The sequence below is a fragment of the Thalia democratica genome, unplaced genomic scaffold (assembly GCF_965202585.1).
Source record: "Thalia democratica unplaced genomic scaffold, ktThaDemo2.hap1.1 HAP1_SCAFFOLD_1872, whole genome shotgun sequence".
In the NCBI taxonomy this organism is placed as follows: Eukaryota; Metazoa; Chordata; class Thaliacea; order Salpida; family Salpidae; genus Thalia; species Thalia democratica.
Genome location: NW_028140672.1, coordinates 1 through 19,339, shown reverse-complemented (window position 1 = coordinate 19,339; position 19,339 = coordinate 1). Strand labels below are relative to the sequence as shown.

Here is a 19,339-nt window from a genome sequence, read left to right as displayed (position 1 = left end):
TGTCAAAAGACGAATGTAAAGAAAAATTAGCAGAAATTGACTTTATTATGGAGCCAAACGTGTTTAATGTTTTAAAGCGGTTAGTCTATTAATTATAATTCAGTTAATTTTCAGTTTGTAGTCTGAAAAGCCGTTTCTAAAACTTTTTCATAATATGTTAAGGCCATATAGGGGGAGGCAGTTTACCTGCTAATTTTCATAACTAAAATAATTTGCTTATTTTTAAAGTTACAATAGAGATAGATTCAAGTATAATTCTAACTACTTTGATAAAGTCTTTTAAAAATGACGTTTTACATGCTTCATATGCACTGCAATACAATTCTTTTAAAAAATCATCATGTTCAACTAAAAATAATTAGTAATATTGTAATTAAACGTTACTTTAAATTTAACTGTTCAAAATATAGGTTTAATCGTTTGCTAACAAAAGGTCCAAGTGAAGTAACTTCACTGGAATATAAATAAAAACAAATTGTACAGTAATCTTCCTTTATTGTACCAACATATGTTTCTGTGTGTTAACGAATCAACACACTTCAACTAGGTTATGTAAAAAAATAATTACTGTAATGAAAAAATAAAAGCATAGAATAAAGTGAGTGTATACATGTTTTTTATTAAAATAAAATAATTTCCACATATAATAGTTAATAATAGGTAAAGTACTTAATATTAAATCCGACTGTTATAAAACTATATAATATGTATAAGTTGTTAATAATTTATATTATGTTTTGTTGTGTATTTTAGTTTACTTTACTTGTTTTAGACTTAATAATTATAAATGTTAAATACTTTTATTACAGTCGGATTTAATATTAAGTATTTTACCTATTATTAACTATTATCTGTAGAAGTTATTTTATTTTAATAAAAAACATGTATACACCCACTTTATTCTATGCTTCTATTCTTTCATTACAGTAATTATTTTTTTACAGAACCCAGTTGGAGTGTGTTGATTCGTTAACACACAGAAACATATGTTGGTACATTAAAGGAAGATTACTGTACAATTTGTTTTTATTTACTTTAAATTTATCGATTTTTGTAATTTTAAAACTTTTATCTTATAGTCTAGGTAGCTTTTAAAAAAGTTTTATAATTTTCCTTAAAAAATTGCAGTTTTCATTACTTGTAGCCATAAAAGTCTAAATTATTTACAATAACATCATTTGGTTAAAATCGATTGTTTCAATTTATTTTAAACTACTTTACATGTAAGTAGTAAAACTTTTTTTCAACAATTTTTTAAAATAATTTATTAGTTTTTTTTTAATTTACACAAAAACTGTAAGTTTATTTATTGTAGATTTTTCCAATGCGGTGGAACTCCAAAAGAGACAGTCAGTCTGTTATCCACCAACTATGAAGCAGTGGCTCAGACCGTCAATTTACTTGCTGAATGGCTAATTATGTTAGGTTAATTAGTTGTTATTTTTTTTTTTTAAATGTTATATGTCTAAAACAGTACCTCTCAAATTTGTAGGTAGATATTTGTCGTTTATACTTATGCTTTACCTAGCCTTTAAAATTTAGATTTGTACAGGGTTGCCACTTTACCTGGAATCCTGGAAAAACCTGGAATTTGACAATTTAGGCAAAAATAACCTGGAAAAACATGGAATTTAAGAAATTTTGAAAAAATCCTGGAAAAACCTGGAATTTTGAACAAAAAACCTGGAAAAACCTGGAAATACAAGAATTTAAACATGTTCAGTAGTGAAAGTTTGGTTTGACTCAAAAAATTTATCATATAGATAAAAAAATTTGTCATCACCAAAACTTTTTTTATTAAAAAACACATTTTAAGTATCTTTACAGTATCTTTTCAATCTTTTTATACTGTTTAACACTGTTTTTTACCTTAGATTTAACTTGAAACTAAAAATAAACCCAAAAATGTGTAATGTTAAAAACCTGGAAGAAATTTGAAAAACCTGGAAAAAATTTTAAAAAACGAGTGGCAACCCTGTTTGTAAAAAAAAGTATGTTATTAAATGTGTTAAATGAACCTATTTTTATTTATAAATTAAGTATGTCATAACTTCATCATTTTATAAACGTGTGTGACCTTACCCCAGTTTTACTTTCACGAGTTTAGATAAAAGTTTATCAAAATAGATTACAATATTGATATAAAGTGTTTAAAGTTGCAATATACCCTGCAATTTTTATTGAAACTATTTTAGTAGTATTTGTTAATGTCATCTAATAAAATGATGATATATTTAAAAATCTTTAGTATATAATTTTTGTATTAATCTAAACCTATTTCATATAGACTATAGAGTAACAGCTACTATATAGTATACCTAACTGATAATATACAGAAAAATTATCGTAAAGTATTAAAATGCAGAGTTTTAGATTTAGAAAAAATCTTAAAACTACAATATAATCATTTTTAAGTACTTACAACTAAAATTACTTTGACGTACATTTCTATAAAAACTGATTTCTTAAAGTTGATGTGTATATTTACTTTGTGTATGTTTGGTTTATTAATTTACACAGCCTAAAAAATATTCTTCTTTTAGGTATGCAACCAAATGAGGTAAAAGAAATTGTTCAAAATCATTTGAAAGAATTGCTTGTTAAGCATTTTGATCCAGAAAGAGCTGATAATATATTTCAACGTGCAGGGCAGGTAGTTCTTATAAATAATTTAACTATTTTAGAGTTTCAACAAAAACCGTTTTATTTATGTTTGTACTTCAAACGTTATTAACGTCTAAATTCCTTACAGTCAGCTGAAGGTTTTTATATGAAATTAATATATTTAGTTTCAAATATTTTGTTATAGCTTCAATATATATGCATTTAGATCTATAAAAGATCTTATTGAATTGTATTTTGTGTGTAAAAAGTTTAACTTTAAAAAAAAAATAACCACAAAAAGTTTTGTTCGTTTCAGCACCCTTCGTGGCTACTTGATTTAATCGGCCATAAAAAATGGAGGCAATTATTTTACAAACTAGCTGAAGAATACCCTGAGTGTCTGATGGTGAAATACACTATTAAGGTAAAAGTAGCCAGTGTAATATGTGTAACTTTATTATAACTTAAAGTTTTATACAAAAAAACACCATACAAATAGTTAAATTAAATACTACAATTACTACGCCAAATCTACTTAGTAAAAAAGCTTATGTTTTTAAATACCATTTCTATAAACTTTCTCTTTAATTTTTTTTTATAATTAAATTACTGAATTAAAATTTGTTGTTATCTATTATTATTAATCTGTTGGTTTAAGTAAAAGCTTCATAGTTATTTCTCCTTTTATTGGAGCAATAAAAACAGGGTTGCCACTTGGTCAGGAAGTCAGGAAAAATTTAAAAAATGACAAAAGTCAGGAAATTTGATAACATTAAAAAAAAAGTCAGATTTGTCAGTTTAAATTTACAAAATTTCTTGTTTTCCAAACCCTTCAAATGGTAAAAATTAATTAAAAGTCCTTTAAATTCAAAAAAAAATTGCAAAATTTTCCTATAAATTTACAAAAATATTTAATTGTAATTCCAATGCCTTCATCTGGTATGATTTAGTAAAATATCCTTTACAGAACTGCAAAATGTTTCTATTAACATACTGAACAAGTACCCTACTTGAACAAGCAGATTTTGTAAGCTTTTTAGTATTGATGATCTGTAGCAAGGACACTTCCATAGTGAAACTGTGATATATAAACAAAAGTTTATCTAGCATAAATTTAGAATCAAAGTGTTTTTTGTTTAAGTAAATATTTGAGTTCTTTATAACTAAGCAGTTAGTTTAGTATTTTATGTAACAAGTTAATGTGTATACTTTACCTCTTTATAATTTTTTAGAGTTGTTTAAATTTATAAAATAAGTTATAAGAGAGGTATATGCCAAGATTAAGTTTACTTATTATTTGTATTTTTTGTAGAGTAACTTAAGTTTTTAAAGTAAATAATAGTATATTTATTTGTTACAAATTACATACTAAATGATAAGAGGAAATATTTTATAAATTAAAAATAAATGAGTGCCAAAAGAAAAGAAATGAAGCCCACAAGTTGTGGCTTGATTTAGAGAAAAGATTCTCTTCAAAAAGTGTAGGGGCAGCAGATGAGAGCTATTTAAATAAAATGAGGCAAATGATTTTAACTGCAAATAAAATGAAGCGGAATGCAGTTCAGATGAAGGAAACCATTTAATTTTTATAGATGAAGAGGTTGAAGTGCTAATAAAAAAACGGAAAAAATAAACTTTAGTACATTATTTAAAATAACAGTATTTGATTAAGTTCTTTATTGTTTTAATGTTTTAACTGTAAAAGTTCGTTATTGTTTTAAGGTTTGAGTTGTGAAAGTTCCTTATTGATTTAAGGTTTTAATTGTAAAAGTTCCTTATACGTCGTTTTGTTTATCTAGATACATTTATGCTAGGAAATTCTAAAAAAATTGTGTTCTTTATTGTTTTAAGGTTTCAACTGTAAAAATTTGTTATTGTTTCAAGATTTTAGTTGTGAAAGTTCGTTATTTATTCAAGGTTTTAATTGTAAAAGTTCCTTATATATCGTTTGTTTATCTAGTTACATTTATGCTGGGAAATGCTAAAAAATTGTGTCTTTTTCCAGACAAGCTTTATTTATAAGGTAATAATACAAGTATTTTGCTGATAGAGCTGTTTATTACAAACATCAATCATACACAGATAGTTTAAGTGATGTACTGGAAGTTTGATGATGGAATTCAGCAAAAAACTGTTGTTTTAACCCTGTATTAAAATTAGATTGAAAGCTTTATATAGTTTCAACTGTTAGAATATGTATTTTAGAACAAGTTTAATTTAAGAGTTTGATTTAGAAAAGTCAGGAAAATTTTAGTAAAAAGTCAGGAAAAATCAGGAAATTTTTCTCAGCTTGATCAGTGGCAACCATGTACAAAGAGAAAGCTTAAAATAAACAAATTATAAATTAAGAACTTTTTTTGAAAAATTTAACTTCAAAAATAATTTTCTAAATCAAAAAACTGTTTATAATTAGTTTTACGAATACAAAACTTCTTTCATACATTTAATATACCGTAGTTGAATTTTAAAAAATTATATTTCTGAAAAAAAAAAATTTAATGACATAGTTATATCTATTTAGTAGTTTTTACAATAAGATTTTTTTTCAAACAGCTCATCTCAGACGCAGGACACCAAGCAGAAATCACAAATGTCCTGACCGCGTGTGCCCAGTTGGAAGTGTTCAGCAAAGTGTTGAGAACTGGGTTGGAAAATGTACTGCAGACTAATGATGAAGAAGAGCTCATCAAGAGCTTACCAGAACTTGCTGTCAGTTTGTTGTGTTCGTTGAAAATTTGATTAATGCGACTTTGTGTTTTTGCTGTCAGCAATGTTATGTATGGTGTAATTTATCTTGAATGTGGATCTCAATTTGTTTTTATATAAGTTTAAGAAAGTTTATTACACTTGTTTTTTTTGTTGTTTTTTTAGGATTTAAAACATTGTTTTTGAAATTTTTGTAAAAATTAGTAAATAAAACTTAATTCAAATTCAGTTGTAAACAAGAATAAAACAAAAACTAGTTTTTTAGAAAATTTGTTTTTGAGTTGTTTTTTTTTTAGATTTGATTATTATTTTTTATATTAACTTTCTAATATTTTGATATTTACAGAGGATGGTATGCCATGCTGAACACACATATTTATACTCACAAGTAGTTATGTCGATCCTTTCCAATAAAAATCAATACGCCTGGTCAAAACTTCGCAGGATTTCACAAGAAATACATAAATATGCCAATAACAAGTATGTAATTTAGTAAAATATAACAATTTCTTTACTAATTTGAAATATTACCGAACTAGCTGATTTATTTAAATTTTTGAAGTATAAGTTGCTTAAATTCCTTTTTGGTGAAAAAAACAAGTTGTATTATAAATTTTTTAGGTTGTTTAATTTTTTTGTACAACTATATTTTTCCAATTAGAAAACCCTATTTTACTGTTAATAGTTCTGAAATCAATACTAACCGAGTAACAAATTAGCTTCTGTCTAGTGGTTTTCATTCAAAAGTGCATTAAGTTAGACAAATGTACAACTAAAACTGTTTTAAAAGAGATTATGTTAATCTCTCAATTGTATGCATTAGAGTAAAAACAAAACTATTTTAAAGATATATCGACCAACGCCTATAAAAAAATGTATTTAAAAAAATAAATTTCTGTAAAAAAATATCACATAAAGTATTTTCATTAATTTATTCTTTCAAGACTTTATTTTACAAACTAAGTTTTGGTCAAAGACCTCGTCAGTGCTTAAATAAAAAATTTTATTCAAATAGATTCAAATGAAAGAATAAATTCATTAATTCTCCTTTAGTAGTTGAGATCTCTTTGTTTGATTTTTAAAAATCAAAACATATAATAAAGTGTTTTAAACTAATTAGTTTTAAAAAGTTTGACATAAAGTATGTTAGAAAAACGCGTTATATTTAATTCAATAGTTTCTTTGTTTTGTGTGAATTTTGTTTCTTTGTTTTAAAACTATAGACATTAAATGCTTTTATTTTATAAATTAAACATAAAATTTATTAATGTAATGTTTATTTTAATTAGAAATAACTCTATCTTTTTATTAAGTTTTTTACATGAAATATAGGAAAAAAATATTTTTGTTGGAATGTATGTTTATTGTAATTTGTATAAAATGTATAGTTTTATTTATGAAATGATCGTTAATTTAATAGTATAGCAATAACTTTTACTGTCTGACTAGTTTGTGAAAAAAAAAAATTTCTTCAGACTAAAATAGTTGAACAAAAAAATAAAAATATTTCTAGTCTTTTTCTGTTTCTAGAATCATTAAAATAAAACGAAATAAGTTGATTAAATTAAAAGTTATTGACTAAAACCTATTTTTAAACTAAACTTAAAAACTGTCATAAATTATATACATTTTTTGTTTACGACATTTAAATGGCAGTCTTTTTTTTTGAAGCATTTTAGTTACGATACATTTATACAGAGAAAATGACGTTACGCATATAGTGCTAAGTCTGACGTCACAATGTAACAATTACCCACGAGCAAAGCAATCGATAATGTCAATGCTGCATCGCGGGCAGTTGAGTCCTGGCGACGTTACTGTCTTGCACCAAATATACTCCAATGATGACCCACCCCCTGTACAACTTCTACATGTTTGTTTTATTGTTATTGTTTTCTAATAAAATATTTTTAGGAACTCATAGCTATTCACCTTTGTGCTGTGACCCAGTTACATTTCTATATAACAGGGTTGCCCAAAGTGTCGATATCACTTCTTTGGGGGCGACTTTGGCTATCGGTAGCCATGACTAGTAAGGAGGTAAAAAAGTTAATGGGTTATTAACTACCAACAAGGGAGCGATTATTTTTTTGAATTTCTTTCAAGTTAGCGATTATAAAAATGAGTTTGGGAAACTTTGATATAAGATAATAGTTTGATATTAATTTCACAAAAACTACCCAATTGCAAAACAACTTATTGACTTTTTTTTCTTATATTGCTTCAATTCTTTTATATTACTCTTTAAATGCATAGCCATATATGTATTGCAAAAAAATATTTTAAATTACCACCTGAATTATAAGTGTATTATACATACTCATTTAATTACTTTGCCTTAAATATTTTAGTTCTGCATGTATATTTTTTCTTGTTGAATATTGATCTTTTACAATAAACTTATTACTTAAGTTAGCAGACTATTAACTGAAATAAACAAAAGATGTGAACTTTGTTTATAACATCGAGTCTATATAAAATATTTATTTAGTGTAAGTAATAGCAATTACTATTTTTAATACATTTATTATTTATAAATGTTTTTGACTTTTTTTTAGCTTCTGAAATAGTTTTCAAAGGTTGGAAAATATTATTTCATTTTGTTTTTAACAGCTGCCTATGTTTTTGGACATGTTCATTGAAGCCTTGTTCACTTCGAAATGTGGAACAAAGATTAACAACGATTTTGTTCACAAATACGTCTTCGTTCTAGCATACGCTGCAAGCGTCATTGAACATTATGACGACACTGTAAGTTTGGCTAATTGTTCCTCGATAAACTTACTGTTACTGAAAAACTTTTGACCAATAAAGATTTTTTTTAGATTCTTATACGTATTATAAGCTGTTTGTGTTAGATTAACTAACAGTTTTATGTAGTCACCGAAAATGTTTTACAGGGTGAAAGAGTTGAAATCAACACAGATGAACTGCAATCGACTATAGAAGCAATTGAACATGTTCAACAAATAGCTGCTGGTGTAAAGGAAACTGAACTATTGGCAGAAATTAAGGACATTTACACGTATATACAGTACGTTTTGATTTTTTATTAATTTGAAATAAACAAAACAACAGAAATACTTTGAAGGATTGTAAAATGTTCTTGAAGTTTAGGCTGAAAATATGAAAAGAATTGCACTTAACGTTATAAAAGCGCCCGTCTGTTATTAAAGATTCATGACAATTTTCAAGCCGTTGTCTTATTTTTTAAGCGTTTCTATGGAGTTTAAATGCGTTTTTTTTAAGGCTTTAAATAACTAAACAAGTGTTTTTTAAATGAATAATTTGCTTTTAAAATTTTTAATTGTCATCTTTAAATTAAAAACATACAATTTAAAAAGATTTAACTTGATTTTTAGTTAAATAATTTTATTATTAATAAAGTTCTCTTAAACTAAATGTTTTGTTTTATATTATCAATTCCCTCTGTACCGGCTATTTAGTATCTTAAAGTTCGTTAAATTTTTAGCTTTTGCCACTTAGTACCTTATATGGATCTTAATCACAATTTTATTTTAATGATTCATTAGTTTATAGCCAAAAATTTTATTCATAAAAAAACTATTCGGACATCATTGCTTATTTTTAACTTCTGGTATTAAATAGCTGTATTTTACTATACTAAAGCGTTTAAAGTTTTAGTTAATACTTTAACAATGATAGTCGGCTTAAACAAAAAAATGTTTAAAAAAAATACTGAGTTATTTACAAAGTTTCAACAGACAGCCTATGACATTTCCTATGTAAACAAAAGTATTTGTATCTACATATCTTATCATACTCAAAAAACAAAGTTATATGTTTTTGTAATATATTCACGCTAATTTCTTAACTCGTCATTTGAGCCGAAATAATATTGTCTAGATTCTAGAACAAAATATAGTTTAATTTCACATATCATCTTGTTTTTTAAATACTGAATCTAAACAATGAAAATTAACGTGTTGTTTTACAATAATTGTTGAAAATGTTAAAGTACAAACCTAGTAAAGATAATTTCAAAATAAAATTTTGGTCATCATAAAAAACATATACATCAGATACCCAGTAGTTGGAATGGGTGTATTGAAGTGGGTAGAATTTACAGTTTCTGACCTTTCATATTTTGAAAGACAAATGGAAAATCTTCACTTAATGCTTCTTGATGAGGTTATTTAACTTTTATTATAAAAAGATGTTTCGGTTGTATAATAAGTTTGAAAAAAAAATTAATCTGCTCAATAACTAATTGAGCATAGTTTGTTTGTGGTTTTAAATAGAACATGTAAAACTTTTGCTATAGAGAAGTTTTAGTATAGTTTTTTAATTATTTTAATTTAAACAAACAATATCATATTATCTCTATATTGATTAAAAGTGTTATTTTATGAAATAAGTTTCTTATATTTTTTATTAGGGTAATATCATTTTATTAGCGTAGCTTTTAAAGTAGTCTAATTGTTTTTAATGTTATACAAATCCTGAAAACCAAATAAATTATTTTATTCACTTCTTTTTGTACACTATACAAAGAGAAATCTAACTTGTAACTTTTTAGGTAATTGCATGCCATACGTTGCTACATGGAGATGCTTTAAAGATCCTTATAAATCTGTTTGACCAAACATTCACCCAGCTTGACACACTTGTACAGATGGAAATGAAAAAGACCGTGCTTGATAGAATGGTTAGTTTAACTTTTTTGAAACTTCAAAGTCGGCACGTGAATGCTGAAACTCTTGTTTAACAGGTGCATCTGATGACATACGGGTGTGTGATTCCAGTGGTTACTTACATTCGTGATTGCATGGAGTCTACAGACGCTTCTTTAATACGTTATTTTGTAGTTGAGGTTAGGTACTTTTATCAAAAAAGTTACGTTGTAAATATAATAATTTTCAGTTACTAATTTTCATTTAATTTATACTTAAATTTCTTTTTACTCATAATATGTTTAATTGAAATTATGTAAAACTTATTAACTTTTAAGACAAAACGATTAATTAGAGCACATTTTTAATAATATGGTAATTTCTAACAAAATTTAAGTAAGGTTATGGATGAAATTTTAAATTCCTTTTCAAGAGTACAAAAAATTTAAAAAGTAAAAGTAATTAATTTAATTTTTCTAGTATATATTTAAGGTTTGCGTATATATAAAAATTACAAAAGCTCATATCAAACAGGTTCTGGACATTATAGAACCTCCATACACAGAAGAGTTTGGAAAAGCGTTTTTACCAATCTTGCAAAATGACAGCATAACAGCTTCAATCAAATCAATTAAAAGCGAAGATGAAAGCGATCCAGTCTCCGATTTTATTCGTGAGTTTCACTTATTGTTGTTTAGCTGGATATTTGCCTTAATGAATAATTAATTTGATATGTATTTTTAGAAAAAATACATGCAATCTCAAAGCGAACTTTTTATAATTCCATAATTTGATTTGATTTTGTCGGAATAATATCGTGAAACATTTTACTGAATATACCACATTTTACTTTAACCTGTATTGTTTATTATGAGTTTAAAACTAGTGTAAAATATAATAAGTAATTATAAAATTGATGCACTTAACTTAATAAGAATATATTCAAAAAATACTATGTTTTAAAATTGCTTTTGGTTTTTAGTGAGAATTTAAAAAAAATTTTTCCCAGCTAAGCATTATTTACTCTTTTAAAATTTTTTTTGTTCTATTAACGTAATGAAGAACTGCTATTTATCAAAAATAAAACATGTTTAAGTATATAAATCTTTTGTTAAAATGTATTAAATTGTTTTTAAATTATAGTATGCTTCATATAATTGTAGCTATCACTTATGCGTTGGAAAAAAATAAACAGATAGTAGTTCATATAATGAAATTTTATCAAAAATTTATAATAAGCTGAGGTTGTAATTATTTTACAAATTCGTGTATGTGAAAATTGAACAAATCTTATTATATTACCCCCCAAAATAACAATTGATTTTTTTATGCGTTTGATAGTAAAGTTAAATATGTTTATTTAAAAAATAAAGGAAACAAATTATTTATAGGGTTTCTAGTTTATAAATTAACACTGTGTAAAATATACCACGGAAAATGTTAGTTTATAGTTATTAAAACATTTGATTACGTTATCTTCATTAAAAAACAGTTTTTTTTTTTTTTTTGAAGCAATGAAAATTTATTTAGGCACTTTTTTAAATAAAAATAACAGTATGCTATAAGGCAGTTTGATTTTTCAGGGTATTGCAGAAACCAAAAGTGGATGTGATGGGCAGCTTGGGCAGGCAATTATAAATTGCATTAAGACGAAGACAACAGCAGTGCAACTCCACCGAGCACCCATTTGACCGGCTTTTCTTTTGATTTCAAGTTAAACGTCCACACATAGTTAGGACCGCGGTCCCTTGTTTTGTACACGGGACATTCATAAATGTTTTTGGTGTCTTGACGGTCCACGGTTATGGCCCTGATATACAAAAGTGGCATAGCCGGTAGCATTTCTTTAGCGCGCGATTCCTGGATACTTCCAGTTAATGTATCCCATCGTGCACCTATTAAAAGTTAAAATTGATTATTTGTTACATTTTAATAATGTGTGTTAAATAATATCTTGATATAAAAAAATTTAATTTAAAAAAACAATACTGAAACATCTAATTTTTATGTATTATCTTTAAATAAAATGGCTTTAAACTTGTTTATGGTTACATATATGGTTACTTAATATATATAAAACATAGTTTTTGTAATTCATCGATAATATTTTATGGTAAAATAAAAAGTTAAGAAAACAAAAACTAATCATGTTACAACAATTGATTAAAGTATTTTAAGTATTTGTAGCAGCATTTTATTTTTTTATGAAAAGTTATTGTAAAACCAATATATTTACAACGTTTTTTGTATATGGTTAAAAGTACATAAAGTTCGCAAAGATTAAATAAAAGATGTTTCTTTTTATGTTTAATTTATCTTTACTAGAATTTTATTTATTATTATACATTATTCTTTTTTTTTTAACCTATTCAAAGTAGATTAAAGCCATAGTGTTTTATATTTACTAAAACTAACATGGGTTCTAAAATAAAATAAAAATCGCATAAACTTAAAGTCATTTTTTGTAGCACTTAAAAATTTTACTGAATTTTTCAGATATTGTAAGGTATAGTAAAAAGTAGTGATCTACCGAATCCAAAAGTTTTGGATTCGGCTGGATCTGAATATTATTTTCAAATTAGGATTCGGCAGAATCCGGATGTATTAGTAATTGGAATCCTAAAGATTTAAGCTGCTTGTAATGTAAATACAATACAAGCAGCTCTTAAACATTATTTTTGAGGAAAACGAAAGTCGATATCGTGGATCAACAGCTGTTGTAACTAGTAGTCATTCATGTTTAAGTTGTTGTTATTAGTATAGAATGACAATGTACGGCCCGCGGAGGTAAAATGACCGGCATCCGACCGTTTTTTGAATTACAATGGAATCCGGCCCGCAGATGAAAATGACGTGTCCGCGATAGAAGTGTCCGGCCCGAAAAATTCGATATTACAAAATTTTATAAAACTTTCTATCATATTTTTATAAAACAAAACTAAGATTTTAACATAATAACATGTTTAAATGGTTTATCAAATTAATGTCTACTGATAAAAAACATTTTGTGTTGTTCTAACTTAGTTGGAATATTACCCAAAGCAAATTGTTTGTTTTATTCTGATATTTTACATACCAAACTTTGTCAAGTACCATGTCAATTCTACTTGTAGACATTACATAAGCATCTGACATGTCTCAATCTACATCTTAAGGTGTCACGTTTGAAAATTTTTAGTGAATTACAATCAGAAAATGATTCAGAAAAGTGATCAACCGTATCTATAAAATTAGGTTCTGTCAAAATCCAAAAATTTTATTTAAGTTATGATCCGGCCGGATCCGGATTTAAAAAGGTATTATCCAGATACTGTATCTGGTAAATCACTAGTTCAAATGCTCCGGCCTGCCAAAGACAAAAATTTTTCGGATCCAGCCCGATTAAAAACGTTGCCCACCCCTAGTATAGAACCTTCTTTCGTAATCTTCTGCTACATTTTTGGCCAAAGTTTTACAAACTTTTAATAGTTTTTTGAAATTTTCATTAGTGTTAACAAACTTCGTCAGTGATCTTGCATGCAGGATCACGCTTGAGAGCAATGTATTGCTTTTACTACACTCCTTTATTACAAAAAAAATTCGAGCAGTAAAATAGTGTGATTAACCAGTTGCCATTCTAAAGCTGTAACAATCGAATCTTGATCGTTTTTATAATTAACCACATAGTACTGGACACCTGATTTTAGCTTTTCAATCTCTCTAGCATAAGATATGTTGAGTTCTACCTTTTATCCACATCTTGAACAAAATGCAAGGCTTTTTGTTTTGGTTATGCTTTTTTAATGTTTCTTGCATTTTCTCGCGAAAAAATATGAACACGATCCAAGGTAATATTCAATTACTAAGCATATCTTGAATGTAATTACAAACGTTTTAGCCAGTGTGCTCACCCTCCATTTCCCGGCAATGGCAAACACAATATTTGCACTCAAAATTTTTAATCAACCTATGCGTGATTAAAAAATATATGATATAAAGATAAACAACAATTAAAGGTCTCCACTTGTTGCTAAAGAGAATGATCTAACTTCAAATATTTTAAGATTTCGTTTTCATAACAAACGTTCACTCCAAAAAATAGAACAATAAATAAAATAAAAATCTATCAAAAATTAAAAAAGATTTTATTATTAAAAGATTTTATTTAGAACATTGTTTTGAAAATAAAATACTAAAATGTTTGAAGTTATAGCATATATGTTATAAATTAAAATTATCAGTTAAGTATATAAAAAAAATTAACGTAAAAGTATATAGCTAAAAGTATGCAAGCATCTGCTTTAATGTTACATATTTAAGTTGGAATTTTTTTCTTTGTATAAGTTAATGACCTTTATATGTAAAATCTCAAAAAAAAAAAACAACCTTATTATAACTGAGATTTTTTATTTTAACTAACAGGCTTTCCAAAAAAGACACAATAACATGATATTTTTTTATAAATTAGGAAAAAAGTAAAATAAGATATATAAGTCTTACATTCCTTGTCACAAGTCATTTATGACACAATTAAATAAATAATCAATAACATCTAAATGAAGACTGAAAACCATATTAACCAAACAAAAGATACTTTAAATAATTATATGGTCTTTGTAAAATAGACCTCCCTACTAAAAACTCCATAAATTTATCCATAAAATATATATCATAAGTTTTCAAGATAAATTTAATAGAGATGTTTAAAAAAATCGTGATAAGGCCTGAGCTATACAGATAAGATTTCACTGAACTGAGGTAACCTGAGGAAAATCTTACTTAAACAAAATGAATTAAGTTACCTAGAAGTATATTTATTTTTTATACTCTCGTAAGATAAAAGCCAAAACATTATTTGAACCGAAATAGGTTCACGAACAAACCTAAAAAAATAATATGATGAATAAGTAAGAGTGGTTATCTAAAAACCTGAGATTAAACGCCTTAACTATGTACCAAAACATTATTAATTAAAATATGTACTTATTAATTTTATAACAAAAAATATATAATAGTTTTTATACTGTGTGCAAAACTCTAAATAAAAGTTGAGAAGGCTTTTATAAGTGTGAAAAGCACTGTTTTATCAACTCAAGCGTGAAATCATTAACAAGTTTTAGATTTCGTTTTTTTAATATAATATTTTGATATAGTTTGGTATAACTTTTGACAAACAAATAAGTAAAATTCAAAAAGTTTAAAGTGGTCTACCGGATCCAAAATTTTGGATTTGGCCGAATCCGAATCTTATTTTTAAATTAGGATTCGGTCGAGTCCGAGTCTTATTTTGAAATTTAGGATTCGGCCGGATCCGAATCTCATTTTGAAATTAAGACTCGGCCGAGTCCGAATCTTGGATTCGGTAGATCACTAGTAAAAAGTTTTCGTTAAAATCGTATAAACCACAATTTTTAATTTTCTTAGAAATTTAAAACTTAGCAAAACATTTATCTATGTTTTTTTGGTAAAAGATTTAAATTAATATTATTGAAAATTTTCGTGTTGGGTTTAAAAAAAAACCAAAACTCCCACACTTTTTTCCCGATTACAAAAAGTGCTTTTTCTATAAGTTATAAAAATAACAGCGTGTTATTTAATTAATTATCATTTACGAACAAATTGAACTAATAATATTTCGATTTTATGTTTGCACTTCTCTCATGGAACCTGTTTAATTCACTAATCTTAATTCTTAATGTTTCAAAAACTTTTTAGATTTTTAAGCTGTTAAAAGTAACAAGTAGGGTAGCTAAGTTTAAAATCTACAAAATAAGATCAGATAACAAGATGGAGTTAATAAGTATATTTGAAAAATAAACTACTCTTAGTCTTTTCAATTGGTTTTAGTTGTAATTATTTGGAAGATTTGTAAGTTTATCAAAATATTTACGAAATTAGATACAAAAACAAAAAACAGGTAATATAAGATTAGCAAATAACGTTTCTACTTGCAATGAAAATTATACACTTACTTTTTTTTTAGAAATCATTGTACATGAAATAATAAAAAACTTATCCATCATATAAAAGTTATTAACCTTCAATAAATAGTCCATGTATGTAAGAACCTTCTCTAGGAGGAACATTCATATCTTCCCTGTTCATTTTTTTAGTAGGGTCACAATTTAAACACATCTTGTCAAGCGGCCAATCGTTTTTCCTTGCCATAGATTGCATGATAGCAGTTAAGAATGACTGAGGATTGAACAAACCTCCCAACCAAACGCTAATTGGTAATGTAAATTCCATAGTCCAAGCTTCTAGTTCCTAAAATTAGTTATTTAATTATAACATTTTATTACGGTCGAATGTTAACCTAATAGGTTATTAATTTTCAAGCAAAATTAAAAATAAATAAAACATATTTGTATACAAAATAGTTGACTCACTCTGATTCTGTTAAGTAGATCAGCAAGCCATATTGACATTCCAGCAGTGGATGGATAAGCCAGTTTTGTCCACCCTTCAGGAACTTTGTCGAAGAAAATTGCATCATCCAGATCTTCCATAGCTTGAGTCATTGTTAACTCTCCCTAGAATATATGAAATACTTATATTTGGAACTAATTGTGTTTAAAATTACACTTGAGTTCAAAATACCTTAAGTCCTAAACTAAGTTCCCTCAGACTTCTCTTCATTTCGTTGGTTAACAAGTTCATTCTCTCGCATTCTTGGAACACTACAACAACGTACGGATTTCTATCTTGCACATTTGCTAACATTTCTGCGATGTTAAACGAGTCCGGTAGTTTTTCTAAAGTTTCATCAATGAAAGATCTGATCTGAATTAATGAGTAGAATAAGCAAATTTCCTTAATAACAAAAACTAGTTTTTATTTAAAAAAGAAAAACGAACTTTTTCTTCTCTCGTGACACCTTCACCGCCGCCACCTGATGAGTTTTTAGGTTCAAGTTCTAGGATGGTATTGAACAAATAATCAGCCATGGTTGTCAGCACTCCTATTTCCGCATTTGCGTGAAGTCCGTAAAGCACTGGACTTTCTGGTGGTAACATTTCATCTATGTACTTGTGATATCCCTAAAATTTTGTATCATAAATAGGCAATGTACAGTTTTTTGAGAACATTAGTTGGTTTAAAAAATACATATGGAACAATTTACCATCATTTTTTATAAGGCTTTGATAAACAATTACATAAATACATGTAAAATTAAGTTACTTAAAAACAAACTTTACGTTCTAAACAACTGTAATTTGTTGATATCAACGTCAAAACTTAAGTAAAATACACGAAATTTAATATGTTATAAAATATAAGTTGTTTATAAAAGCTGACTTTGTAATCGAGATTAGGGGGCACGGGATATCCAGGAGCAAGAAGCAGTTCGCTGTCAATTTGGTCGGGATGCATGTAAACCTGCATGTACGATTTACACAACCTTCTGTCCCAATCGTCTGTTATGTGTCCTCCGTACATTATTTCACAAAACAAGTATCTTAAATCGTCCCAAGGAATCTAAAAAAATTATACCTAAAAGAGTTGTGAGTAACAGAAAAGAAAATATTTCATTGAAAACGTTAAAAAAAGCAGTATGTATTATTAATTAAAACAAGTTAGTAGTTTTTCTCTAAAACAAATATTTAATTCGAACAATGATTAAGAAAACTTTATACTATTAAGAAAATCACACTAAGTATTTGTAAAAAGTTACAGCTGAAACATTTTAAAGTAAGTTCTTTTAATAAGACAAGAATTAAAATTTTTGAAAACTGTACTAAGATTTTATTATAAAACTATAAAATAACTATAAGTTTATAGGCTAGTTCAGTTTTAAGATGCATACTTAAAAAATTTTTAGTATCTTTTATAGCAGTTACTAGTTATAAACAAAACTAATTGAAGCTGTAAACACTCATCAAAAAAATATAATCTTTTTTTTTATAAATATTATAACTAATAAAGAAAAAACAATTATACGACAAATAAGTGAATAAAGTTTATATTAGAATACAAGGTGTATAAAAATCTAGTTTACGGATTTCATTTTTATAAATGTTAGAAATTATTTTAAGTCTGTATATTTCACATATTATTATTAAGTCAAAAATTTAAATAAATAGGTACAGCTTATAAACGGTTAGTCATTTTGGAACTAACATATTGTACCTTTCATTCTATTTAGAAATATTGTAACTTAATGACCATAGTAAAACACATAATGTTATACGAAACTTTCTATTTTACGTAATTACATTTCTTACAACAATTATTTTATTAGCGTGTTAGTTTTGCTTTAGTGTTTTATTAATAAGATATACAAATTTTAATCTAACTTATAAACCAAGCTTATCTATTAGAATTATATTTCTTTAAACAGATATTGATCATTATATAGTGATAGATTTTAAAAACGTAACTAATGTCTTCGTAGTTAGACCTTTGAGAAGTAATTAAAATCAAGGGGTCAAAATATGGTTTTAGTAACGTTCTGTAGTCTTTTATAAAACTATATTGTAACTCAAAAGTTATACTTTGACTGTGAAATAAATTTAACTGTTATACATTTTTCAAGATAAAAATATAAGTACAAAGTGCAAGTTATACTATAATGCAAAAACATACCTTCGAGCTGTTTTCAAGGTAGTTAAAGAGTACATCCTTGCACACAGTCAAGTCCCCGACATTAAACGGGTACACCCTATTCCATCCTTGCGGACCGAACTTCTTTCGTTGAAGCATGACTGCGTGAAAGTAGCACAACGACTGTAGAAGTGATCTGAACTCTACTTCTCTTGTGCACATCTCCAACGTGTCCTATTTTAGATTAAAATTTTTTGTTATTATTGTTTTTTTTTTAAACAAGTTATGTCTATTTGATAAATAAAAATAAATTTAGATTAAAAAAAACAGATACTTCCCTGAATCTACTATGTACTTTTAAACCCTAACAATATTTATGACTCACAACAGCAAAATTATGATTCGATTACTAGAATTCAAAAAGTAATATAACTTTGGAGACGTACCACAATAATATTTTAGAACTAATTAATCTCAATATAATATATTAATGAAACTCTGTATAAAATCTCTATTTACTTGATTAAAGTTATCAAGCGCTTTATGTAAGTTGGCAAGCATTCCGGTTGGCGGCTCGTTGGTAATTTTAATAGAAGCTTGCAGGATGCTCTGTGGCAAAATGTGATATTCTCGCGACATTGCAGGCTCAGCAGATATGTAAAGTCGGTAGTTCTGGTGAGTGCGACGATTTGTAGAAATTTGCTCCACTTTCTTTTCTAGCGCTTGCAACCATTTTGAAACCAAGTGTACGTTCTACAGAAACACAAAATTTATAAGTCATTATTTATCTAGTTTTAAAACTCTATTTTAATGAAACCAATAGAATGTATCTCCTAACTTGTAATATAACCCAATGCCCTCTGCGAGCTGCA

At 26.6% G+C, this 19,339-nt stretch overlaps 2 protein-coding genes across 2 annotated transcripts; one reads left to right on the top strand and one right to left on the bottom strand.

The window, feature by feature from the left end:
- The first annotated feature begins 9 nt into the window (after nucleotides 1-9).
- LOC145848945 (negative elongation factor D-like) lies at nucleotides 10-11,969 on the top strand. The gene is made up of 14 exons (XM_082954109.1): nucleotides 10-79; nucleotides 1,316-1,425; nucleotides 2,544-2,653; nucleotides 2,921-3,028; nucleotides 5,158-5,313; nucleotides 5,657-5,790; nucleotides 7,009-7,183; nucleotides 7,924-8,061; nucleotides 8,211-8,344; nucleotides 9,354-9,462; nucleotides 9,851-9,979; nucleotides 10,043-10,144; nucleotides 10,479-10,617; nucleotides 11,528-11,969. The coding sequence occupies exons 1-14, from the start codon at nucleotides 48-50 to the stop codon at nucleotides 11,554-11,556; spliced, it is 1,605 nt and encodes a 534-aa protein (XP_082810235.1). The 5' UTR covers nucleotides 10-47; the 3' UTR covers nucleotides 11,557-11,969.
- Nucleotides 11,589-19,335, bottom strand: LOC145848946 (dynein beta chain, ciliary-like; the record flags this gene model as incomplete). The annotated part of the gene is made up of 9 exons (XM_082954110.1): nucleotides 11,589-11,839; nucleotides 15,962-16,190; nucleotides 16,313-16,456; nucleotides 16,524-16,706; nucleotides 16,781-16,963; nucleotides 17,223-17,402; nucleotides 18,510-18,701; nucleotides 18,987-19,220; nucleotides 19,306-19,335. Coding segments are annotated over 9 exons (1,626 nt in total), but the record flags the coding sequence as incomplete, so codon positions are not given.
- Between the last annotated feature and the right edge of the window lie 4 nt (nucleotides 19,336-19,339).